Source organism: Pristiophorus japonicus, unplaced genomic scaffold, assembly GCF_044704955.1.
Source record: "Pristiophorus japonicus isolate sPriJap1 unplaced genomic scaffold, sPriJap1.hap1 HAP1_SCAFFOLD_182, whole genome shotgun sequence".
Lineage (NCBI taxonomy): Eukaryota > Metazoa > Chordata > Chondrichthyes > Pristiophoridae > Pristiophorus > Pristiophorus japonicus.
The window spans coordinates 685,746-697,058 of NW_027251505.1; the positions used below are offsets into that span (position 1 = coordinate 685,746).

General features: G+C 51.4%; 1 protein-coding gene across 1 annotated transcript; it reads left to right on the forward strand.

Moving 5' to 3' along the window:
- Window positions 1-2,867: 2,867 nt before the first annotated feature.
- LOC139243686 (maestro heat-like repeat-containing protein family member 1) lies at window positions 2,868-7,451 on the forward strand. Its single transcript, XM_070870830.1, has one exon. It carries the CDS (start codon window positions 2,868-2,870, stop codon window positions 7,449-7,451), a length of 4,584 nt encoding a protein of 1,527 aa, XP_070726931.1.
- The last annotated feature ends 3,862 nt before the right edge of the window (window positions 7,452-11,313 follow it).

Consider the following 11,313-nt stretch of genomic DNA (forward strand, 5'->3'; position numbering starts at 1 on the left):
CCCCGAGGAAGTCAGGCGGTTTCAGAGACGGATGGATGAGCTCTCCATTCAAGCCGACTGCCTGTTATGGGGCAGCCGGGTACTCATGCCCCAGAAAGGAAGGGAAGCATTCATCAGGGAACTCCACAGCGAGCAGCCTGGCATCGTGTTAATGAAGGCCATTGCCCGGTCACATGTATGGTGGCCGGGGATTGATTCAGACCTGGAACACTGGGTTCGCAAGTGCACGATGTGCGCCCAACTGGGTAATGCCCCCAGGGAGGCTCTATTCAGCCCATGCCCTTGGCCCATCAGGCCATGGTCACGCATTCACGGAGACGATGCGGGCCCGTTCATGGAGAAAATGTTCCTGATCGTAGTCGATGCACACTCGAAGTGGATCGAGTGCATCATATTGAACTCGTGCACGACATCCATCACAGTGGAGAGTCTGCATCCTAGGGTCTTAAGAGAAGTAAAGGCAGGGATAGATGATGCATTGGTTGTAATTTACCAACATGCCCAGGATTCTGGGGAGGTCCCAGCTGATTGGAGAAGTGCAAATGTAATGACCCTATTTAAAAAAGCGAGGTAGACAAAAAGCAGGAAATTATAGACCAGTTAGCCAAACATCTGTGGTTGGGAAAATGTTGGAGACCATTTGGTGTATTTGGACTTGCAGAAGGCATTTGACAAGGTGCCACATAAAATGTTACTGCACAAGATAAAAGTTCAGGGGTTTGGGAGTAATATATATGCATGGATAGAGGATTGGCTAACTAACAGAAAGCAGAGAGTCGGGATAAATGGTTCATTCTCGGGTTGGCAATCAGTAACTAGGGGAGTGCCGCAGGGATCAGTGCTGGGACCCCAACTATTTACAATATATATTAATGACTTGGAAGAAAGTATCGAGTGTAACATAGCCAAGTTTGCTGACGATAAAAAGATGGGAGGAAAAGCAATGTGTGAGGAGGACACAAAAAGCCTGCAAAATGACATAGTTAGGCTAATTGCGTGGGCAAAAATTTGGCAGATGGAGTATAATGTTGGAAAGTGTGAGGTTATGCACTTTGGGAGAATAAAAAATCAAAGAGCAAGTTATTATTTAAATAGAGAAAAATTTCAAATTGCTGCAGTACAGCGGGACCTGGGGGTACTTGTGCAAGAAACACAAAAGGTTTGTACGCAGGTAAAGCAAGTGATCAGGAAGGCAAATGGAATCTTGGCCTTTATTGCAAAGGGGATGGTGTATAAAAGCAGTGAAGTTTTGCTACAGTTTATCAGTGTTTTGGTGAGGCCACACCTGGAATACTGCGTGCAGTTTTGGTTTCCATTTTTAAGAAAGGATATACTTGCTTTGAGGCAGTTCAGAGAAAGTTCATAAGGTTGATTCCGGAGATGAGGGGGTTGTCTTATGGGGAAAAGTTGAGTTGGTTGGGCCTCTATTCATTGGAATTCAGAAGAATAAGAGGTGATCTTATCGAAACATATAAGATTATGAGGGGGCTTGACAAGGTGGATGCAGAGAGGATGTTTCCACTGATGAGAGAGACTAGATCTAGGGGGCATAATCTTAGAATAAGGAGCCGTCCATTTAAAACTGAGATGAGGAGGAATTTCTTTTCTCTGAGGTTTGTAAATCTGTGGAATTCGCTGCCTCAGAGAGCTGTGGAAGCTGAGTCTTTGAATAAATTTAAGACAAAGATAGACAGTTCCTTAACCGATAAGGGACTGAAGAGTTATGGGGAGTGGGCAGGGAAGTGAGCTTGAGTCCATGATCGGATCAGCCATGATCGGATTAAATGGCGGAGCAGGCTTGAGATGACGTATGGCCGATTCCTGCTCCTATTTCTTATGTTCTTATGTTCTTATGAATCTACCTCAAGCACAGTTGCAGAAATGAGGCCAGAGATGAGCAAACATTGCTGTGCGTGCCCTGCTGCTCACCCTTACACTATTGGTCCATTCTGATGGGGTCACTACCATTTCTGATGCTGCAGGTGGGCAGCGTGGCCAATGGTCGCTCGGAGAAAGAATTGAAACCCTGGTATAACTGATATACCTGACTGCAATCCATATAGCCCATGGTTACTGCTTGGAGCTGAACCCCGGCAATGGTGCTGTGTAAGGGAGGTATTACAGGCTCAGACTCCCAGTGTTGAGCTTCACCCGTTGGGAGCTCATAATGGGAATCTGAGGCATGGAGGGTCCGTGCACCCTGTCAGCAACACACATTGATACATTCTACACTTCAATCTGTATTATTGATCATTAGCTTTCTGAACAATCATTGTAAAAGCAGTTTAACAATCAACCCATAGATACACGACTCAATCAATTGTGAGCTCACCCTCACCAGTGAGGTCATCACCTGGCTGGTCATGTGACAGCTCAAGTCACAAGACGTCACAATGAAATTCGTGACTTCACAAAAGCAGGAAATACTGACACGGTGCCTTTTCCACATAAAGCTGTCGGCTGCTTGGTCATCCAGCAGTTAAACTTTGTGTTTGACCACGAGGAGAAGGAGGGAGAGAGTTTTTCAAAGAATTTTTTTCAAAGCAATCAACCAAAAGCTTTAAAGCATTAAATTAATTCAAGACCATCGAATTAGGAATCTACAAAGAAAGGTCTGCATAGGACGGACATCTCTGTGTGTGAGAAGTTCCATTCACAGGAGAGAAAGAGCCCGTGTTCAGGTCGAGACAAATAAAGGTCGAAATATCAAATCGACAACATAACAGCAGCAATACTGGTGATAATCGGTGAGTAAAAGCAGAGAACTCTGTGTTGTTACAAGTCTGTTTATCACTAGGACACATTGTGTGAAACAAGAGAAGTGATTGAATTCCAGCAAAATGGTGACAAACAGAATAAATTGTTCGATGGCCATGATTATCAGTCTGTTTTCTGATGAAGATGACTTTGTTCCAATGAGATTAACTGAGTCACTGCAAGAACTGGGAAGGATCAATCATAAATACGTCCTTACGTACTGCCATAAATATCTGACCAAAAACAAGTTGCGGCCGGCCCCACGTTGGGCCTTAGTAACGGCGATGACGTTGGTAATAAAGGATAACCTTGGACACTTACACACACGGCTGGCTAAAAAACTGAGCAACTTGGCTTTGATGAACATGATCAGATCAGAGCATGTTGACCATCAGGAAGCGGCAAGTTGCCTCCTGGTTAGTCTGGGTGCCAGGTTTCCCATTGAAATTTTCAAGTACATCGAGTCGGGGTGCCAACCATGGACCCAAGCATATTTCTACGTGGTGCTGACACTGGCAAGGCTGTGTAGAGCAAACGTGCATTGCTTGGTACCTCGGCTCAAGCCTGTCTTGAGAAACTTGCTCCCCACACTGCATGGAGTAACTGATGGGGAAATGAAGTGGACTCTCTGTGTTTCATTGGGGCTTCTTAGTGAGAGCATTCAAATGTACCTGTCAAACCCAGAGGGGACCAGAAAACCTAAACTTGAGAAGAAGATGTTCTTTCATGAGATTTCTGCGGCTTACGATCTGCTTTTGAATTCCTGGCTGCCCATGAAAGAGCCCAAGGTGAGCAGAGCAATACGAGAAACAGTCGCCCAGAAAATCCAGCTACTACCCAATGACAAACTGGACAAGGAGCTCCCCAGCTTAATTCCAACCCTTCTCTTGGTGTACCATGTTTCTGTCACTCGGTGTCTGTGCAGTGTCCTGCGCACTGCCATCGAGAGGAACAGTGAAGTACTCGTGACACAACTGCAGATTCTGCTGATCACTTTCCATGAGCAGATCTGTATTGTGATGGAACAACCCCAAAACACCTTTTCTGAGAAGCAGCTAAATGAAATCCTTTGCTGCTTCAGAGTTCTAGCTCCGGCATTTACAAGCCAGATACTAGAGTTCCTTCGGATGCAACTGGCAATTGACAATGAGCAAATTCAACTCGGGGCATTGGCCGTGCTGAAGTACCTTCTCGATACTGTCCCTTCAAACATGGAGAGTCAGAAGGATCAGATTCTGAATTGTGTGCGACGATCACTTTTAACTGGGAGTAACAGAGTGAAGGGAATCCTTGCCCAGGTAATATACACAATGGCCTGTCACAATTACTTGGAGCGAGAGGGAGGAAAGCAGCTGGTGGAATTTATCATCCAACAGTGTGCTCTGCCCACCGAGGAGAACGAGAAGAGTACTGAAAGCGAAGAGGAGTTCTGCAGCGTAATGGCGGCCGTGGTTACGGATAAGGATTTAAGGAGACAGTGCGAAGGATTGCTGAAATTGATGGTGGGAACTTTACCGATTGGCGATGTCCTCTGGTCCTACCTACTGGAGTTTGTGATCACAGTAAAGTACACTGAAGCCTTTACAATAGTCTGTGGTTCCTCATATTGCGTTGGAATAAAGAGATTGATGGCCAGCAATACACAATTTGTTCTTAATTACGAGGACTATCCAATTCTTCCTGAGCCGCTATTGATTGTGTCTTCTTCTCTGTGCCATGGAAAAGGCAGCGGTGTTCCTGCTCTGGGCTTACTATTTCTCCTGGCAATGGACATCCACCCAGCAACAGTGAGAGTATGGGACAAGGAATTCCAAATGTTATGTAACTTTCTGGAGGAGAATTCAGAGAAGCCCAATCTCCAGAATGAGTGGGAAGAGAAACTGTTGGGAGTTGTGTCCCAGACTCTGGAGGCAATCGCGGATAAGGTGTGGATCACCCAGCTCATCGCAGAAATGACCCACTGCATTCACACCTGTCGCCTGTATCCAACAGAGAGGGCTTTTCTGTACAAGTGTTTAGGGAGAGTGCTCCGACTGACCCAAGACAAAGACATCGTCAGTAAAGGTCTTCATCAGATGCTTCAAAGTGTTGAGCACAATGAAGATTTAGAGAGAGACAGGGTAGCCGCTGGAATTGGTGACTGTGCTGTAACACACATAGATACCACGCTCATCACACTGAAGGCTTTCATGGAGTTCAATCGTTTGTGCATATCAAGTCCCTTTCACCAGGTTGACAATCACATAATGAAAGTTAAAAGCACGCTCATTTTATGTTATGGGCAGATTATGTCACGTTGTCCTCGGGACCTCATTCTGCCCAGAATCGAGACCGACATTCTGCACAATGTGTTGGCTCTTTTCAACACCAAGATGTTTGGACTGAAATCCAAGGTGAAGGACTTGACACTGAAATTAAGTTTGACAAACACTGTGACACTGTTGGCCAAAGCTTTCCAACCCAGCGAAGAACACCCACCCTACACTCTCAGCAGAAAGGCAGAATTGCTGAGTTGCATGCAGGAGCTGATCACTGCCGAACCAAAGGAGATATTGAGCACTTGGGTTCGAAAATCTGCCATGGACGCCTGTGCAGCCCTCATCAAACTGCAGCCTTCACTGAGCAGTGAGACTGAGCTGATTAGCATCTGTTTGAATCGTGTCTTCAGTTTGCCAGATTGGGAGAGCAGCACTGCCGACCAAAGTACAAACATGGACATGGCAGAGAGACAGAAGCTTCACACCGACACAATGGCCTCTGTGCAGGGTCTCCTGAAGCAATGCTTACTTTTGGATCTGTCTCCTGATGGGCTTCATTCTGTATTTAAAACCATGGAGACTGAGATCCAATCCACACGGGACCATGAGCGAGAAAAGGCAATGGAGAGCACTTTACAGCTGGTGACATTTTACCTGGAGAAACTGCAAGTTAGCAATAAGGTGCCATCCCATAACTTGGTGAGGATTATTGGATGTGTGGGGCTTCAATGTGCAGATCCATCGCATGTTGTAAGGGAGGCAGCCATTAAAAGCTTGTATGGATTGCTGTATATCGAGTTACACCTTGAAGGCTTTCCAGTGGGTCATCAAGATAAGGAAGTGGAGCATCTGAAAGCCATCAAAGGCGGATTGAAGCAATTTACCAGTCAGGCCCTCTTTCAAACCTGCACTGCTGTCGGTAACGTTTTATCCAAGTGCATAGCCCATGAGCAGTTGAACACTCTACTCTTCACAGTCTTTAAAGGGCTGACAGACAAGCACCGGAACATTTCCTGCACAGCTTCTATTGTGACAAATGTCCTCATTACAACACGTGGAGCCACCCTTGCAGACATTTGGGGAACACTCAAAGTATTGAGCCGTCACTTGCGTTCAATTACTGAGCCGCGGGTGAGAAATGCAGTGACGCATTCAATCTCCATTCTGGCCTCACACCATCTGCCAGCAGTTTTGTCCGCTCTCCTCACTTACCCCATTCCATTTGATGGATATATTTGTGACATATGGCGATCCCTCCTGACATGTAATGCATTAGCACCGGCCAAATTCTTACTGAACAACATCAAATCATTGTATGATGACGGCAGATATTGCCATGTCACAGATACAAAAGATTCAGCAACAGAGCAGTCTTTAGCTGTCCTCTGTGCTCTTCGTGATGTGGTATGTGAGCCTGACTCAGGGCACGTGATAAACATTCTCTACCCCCAATTAGTCAGCACCCTTCTGATTCATCTCAGCTTCAGTGTCTGGGTTCGCTTTCCGACCAACTTTCTGACAATTCCAAAGGCTGGGAACACCTTCGGCCCTGCTCCAAGACTGAATTATGCCGACGCTTGCCATTACTCAGCTGAGATTCTTCGAGCTGTCCTGTCACAGGGAAAGGGAGATGATCGCATCATGAGAGAAATGGGAGGTTGGGATCTCATCGTGAGCCCAAGAAAGCACCATGAGGGGGTTACACTGCTGGCAAGCATATTGACCGCGTGTGCTGCCCCGCATCTGATCAGCATTGTGGAGCAACTCACTCCTTGCCTTGTCAACATAGGAGAGAGTCAGAGGATCACAATAGCTGCCTTCTTTGGGGAGCTTTTAAATCATTCCGTGGTGTGGGACTTGTTGCTGATGGATACCCTTCTGGAGAATTTGTTTCGATGTTTGCTTGATGAGTCCCCAATTGTCCAATGGCTCGCTGTACAAGGTTTGGGAAATGCTGCATTTGGAGCTTCTCAACGGATAGACACATACTGCACCAAACTGTTGTCCACAATGTTATCTGTGATTGACCAGAAGTCCAAACCCGAGAATCTCATTGCAGTTGAGGCAATGTCGAGCATGTGCAAAGTTCTGGGTCAGCTCCAGGAGGATTATACAAATCCCATTCTTGATGATGTGGCACTGGCAGTTCAGCATTACTTGGAACATCAGCATGAGACAATGAGAGCTGCGGCGTTTAATGTTCTTGGCAAGCTAATAAGATTTGGGAGTGTGGAAATGAACCCTCCACATATGGAGCACATCAAGTCCACCTTGATCCGCTTGCTGCTACATCTCAACGCTGAGAGCACTGAAGTCACCAACGTCTGCAAATCCGTGCTGAATTCCTACGCTACAGTAATGGAGTCAGCAAACATATCCAAGATGTTCCAAGAATTTCCTCGGAGGAGACCACCCTGGATTATGAGAACTATTTAAGCAACATCTCCAGGCACATTGCCAAAGACTTGGACAACCAGATCCCCTTGTACATAAGGAGCTGTGCCGCCTTCCTAAGGAATGTGCTTCCTGCGGTCAGAGGGAACGCATTGACATTCCTCGCTTTCCTCATGTACAATGCCCCACCACATTATTACACATCACAGTCTGCAGCTCAGATTTGTGAGCAGATTATTGCCTTGCTGTCAGATCACGAGCAAGATGTCAGAACGAAAGCAGCCAAGGCGATGCGATACCTCTTCATGTATTAGGGACCATCAGAACAAAATTATTGTAATGTATGCGTTTGTAGTGTGTTTGGAAATGAGTCTGAAGTCCAAAAATTCGCAGACCCAAAATAGGCAAAAGGGGGAAAGGGGAGGGGGAAGGGATTTGGCCGCGGCATGGGGGGGAGGGAGATGGAGAGTGATCCTGGGCGGGGCATCGGGGGAGGGGGAGGAGGGAGTGATCCTGGGCGGGGCATCGGGGGAGGGGGAGGAGGGAGTGATCCTGGGCGGGGTATCGGGGGAGGGTGAGGGGGAGGGGGATTGTAAGAATGGCAGGCCGGGATGGGCGGGGGTGAGGTGAGAATCGTTGCCTCGTGAGGTAATCGGAAACTTCGGGGGAGGAGGGATTTGTAGGCCTCATGGGGGTAATGCGATGCCTGTGGGATAGGGGGGATGGGAGCCCTCGGAGGTGGATTGGAGGCCTTGGGGGAGGTCTCCTATCATGGGGCGGGGGTGTGGGTGAGGCAGGGATGCTGGATCGGAACTTACCTCCTGGATCCATCAGGTCTCGCCGTACTTTCGCAGGTTGATTCCCCGAGGCCTGAGAAACCCGACCAGCCAGGGTTACATTTGAAATGGAGGTTAAATCTGAGGCATGCCAGCCGCATTATAATATTTAAATGAACCCCCCACCTCCTATGAGCAGGTTGGCTGCAATCCCCCCGGGCCCGCCCACATTAAACCGGCAGTGGTCGGGGGAGGGGTGTTACTCCCTGTGGGGAAGGGTCTATCTCCTGTCAGATCCCCTCCCTCCCCGACAGCCCAGTGGCGATTGAGGACTTGCTGTGGGCACAAACCCAGCGCCCACCACCCCTTGGTACAGTTTGTTGCACCACCAACATGTTCACCCACCTGTCTCAGGGAATCCTCTCTTATCCTCACTTTGGTGAAGCAGAAATCAGAGTCCACAAAGAACTCCGTGTACTTCAAAACCTAATATCCATCTGCAAGGAGCGGGTGGGCTGTGTGGGGAGCACTGTCTGTTAATTCTCTGTCACTATCAAACATGGCTGCAAACCCTCACTTGGCCGATTTCTGCCTTTCTCAGTGTTTATTGTGTAATCTAACTTTCCACCAATAACCTTCATAAATAAGCTGCCTGTGGGCTAGAAATTGCCTGGAGATCGCCCGCGCCCGATCCTACGCGGTATTGGCGCGGTTAAGTCTTTCCCACGGCCGGAATGCTGCTGGTGCGCGCTCCCGAGGTTTTCGGACGGTCCATGTCGGCGGCGGCGATGCGGTGCGGGAGCGGAGCGCAGCGGGGCCAAAGTCGCGATCAGCTTTCCTGTATAAAGGGAAGCTGAACCGTTGTGTGACAGGGCCGCAAACGCTTGTCTGCGCATTCTCCCGCCATTCTCCCGCCATTCCGGGGTCAAAGCTGCCCGCGCATGCACAGGCAACAGAAGGACCACACTCAACAGTTTGAAGCTGCAGACGTTGGTGCGTCTCCGTGGGAGAGGGGCTGGGAGTGGGGGGGAGGGAGTCGCGGGGGGGGAGGTGGGGAGGGAGTGGGGGGAGGAGTGGGGGGGGAGGTGGGGAGGGAGTGGGGGGAGGGGGGAGTGAGGGGGGAGTGGGTGGGGGGGTGGGAGGGAGTGGGTGGGGGGTGAGGGAGAGAGTGGGTGGGGGGTGGGGGGGCAGTGGGAGTGGGTGGAGGATGGGGGGGAGTGAGTGGGGGGGAGGGGGAGAAGGAATGAGTGGGGGGGTGTGAGAGAACGAGTGAGTGGGGGGAGGGGGAGGGGGAGAGTGAGTGGGGGTAGGGGGAGAACGAGTGAGTGTGGGATGGAGGGGGAGAATGAGTGGGTGGGGGGAAGGGGGAGAACGAGTGTGTGGGGCGGGAGTGGGAGAACGAGTGAGTGGGGAGGGAGGGGGAGAATGAGTGAGTGGGGGGGAGGGGGAGAACGAGTAAGTGGGGGGGAGGGGGAGAATGAGTGAGTGGGGGGGAGGGGGAGAGCGAGTGAGTGGTGGTAGGGGGAGAACGAGTGAGTGGGGGGGGAGAACGAGTGAGTGGGGGTGGTGGGGAGAACGAGTGAGTGGGGGGGGAACAATTGATGGGGGTGTGGGGTTGAGGGGGAGAATGAGTGAGTAGGGGGGGGAGAACGAAGGGGGTGGGGGGAGAGGGAGAACGAGTGAGTGGGGGGGGGAGAACGAGTGAGTGGGTGGTGGGGTGGGAGGGGGAGAACGAGTGAGTGGGGGGGAGGGCGTGATCGAGTGAGTGGGGGGAGGGGGAGAACGAGTGAGTGGGGGAGGAGGGGGAGAACGAGTGAGTGGGGGGGAGTGGGTTGGAAGAACGAGTGAGTGTGGAGGGGGAGAACGAGTGAGTGGGGGTGGTGTGGGAGGGGAGAACGAGTGAGTGGGGGTGAGGGGGGAGGGATAGAACGAGTGTGGGGTGGGGAGGGGGAGAACGAGTGAGCGGGGGAGAGGGGGAGAACGAGTGAGTGGGGGGGAGGGGGAGAACGAGTGAGTGGGGGGGAGGGGGAAAATGAGTGAGTGGGGGGGAGAACGAGTGAGTGGGGGGGAGGGGGAGAACGATTGAGTGGGGGGAGAACGAGTGAGTGGGGGAGAATGGGTGGGGAGAACGAGTGAGTGGGGTGAGGGGGAGAACGATTGAGTGGGGGGAGGGGGAGAAAGAGTGAGTGGGGGGGAGAGGGAGAACGAGTGAGTGGGGGGGAGGGTGAGAACGAGTAAGTGGTGGGGGGAGGGGGAGAACGAGTGAGTGGGGGAGAATGGGTGGGGAGAACGAGTGAATGGGGGAGGGGGAGAACAAGTGAGTGGGGGGAGGGGGAGAAAGAGTGAGTGGGGGGGAGAGGGAGAACGAGTGAGTGGGGGGGAGGGGGAGAACGAGTGAGTGGGGGGGGAGAATGAATGAGTGGGGGGAGGGGGAGAACGAGTGAGTGGGGGGAGGAGGAGAAAGAGTGAGTGGGGGGGGAGAACGAATGAGTGGGGGGTGGGGGAGAACGAGTGGATGGGGGTGGAGGGGGAGAACGAGTTAGTGAGGTGGAGGGGAGAACGAGTAAGTGGGGGGGGAGAATGAATGAGTGGGGGGAGGGGGAGAATGAGTGAGTGGGGGGGAGAACGAGTGAGTGCGGGGAGGAGGAGAACGAGTGAGTGGGGGAGGGGGTGAACGAGTGAGTGGGGGAGGGTAAACGAGTGAGTGGGGGGGAGAAAGAGTGAGTGGGGGGGAGAATGAGTGAGTGGGGGGAGGGGGAGAATGAGGGAGTGGAGGGGAGGGGTAGAACGAGTGAGTGGGGGGTGGGGGGAGGGGGAGAACGAGTGAGTGCGTGGGGGAGAACTTGTGGTTGGGGGGGAGAATGAGTGAGTGGGGGGAGGGGGAGAACGAGTGAGTGGGGGGGAGGGGGAGAACGAGTGAGTGGGGGGGAGAACGAGTGAGTGGGGGGTGGGGGGAGGGGGAGAACGAGTGAGTGGGGGGGAGGGGGAGAACGAGTGGTTGGGGGGGAGAACGAGTGAGTGGGGGGAGGGGGAGAACGAGTGAGTGGGGGGGAGAACGAGTGACTGGAGGGTAGGGGCAGAACGAGTGAGTGGGGGGGAGGGGGAGAATGAGTGAGTGGTGAGTAGGG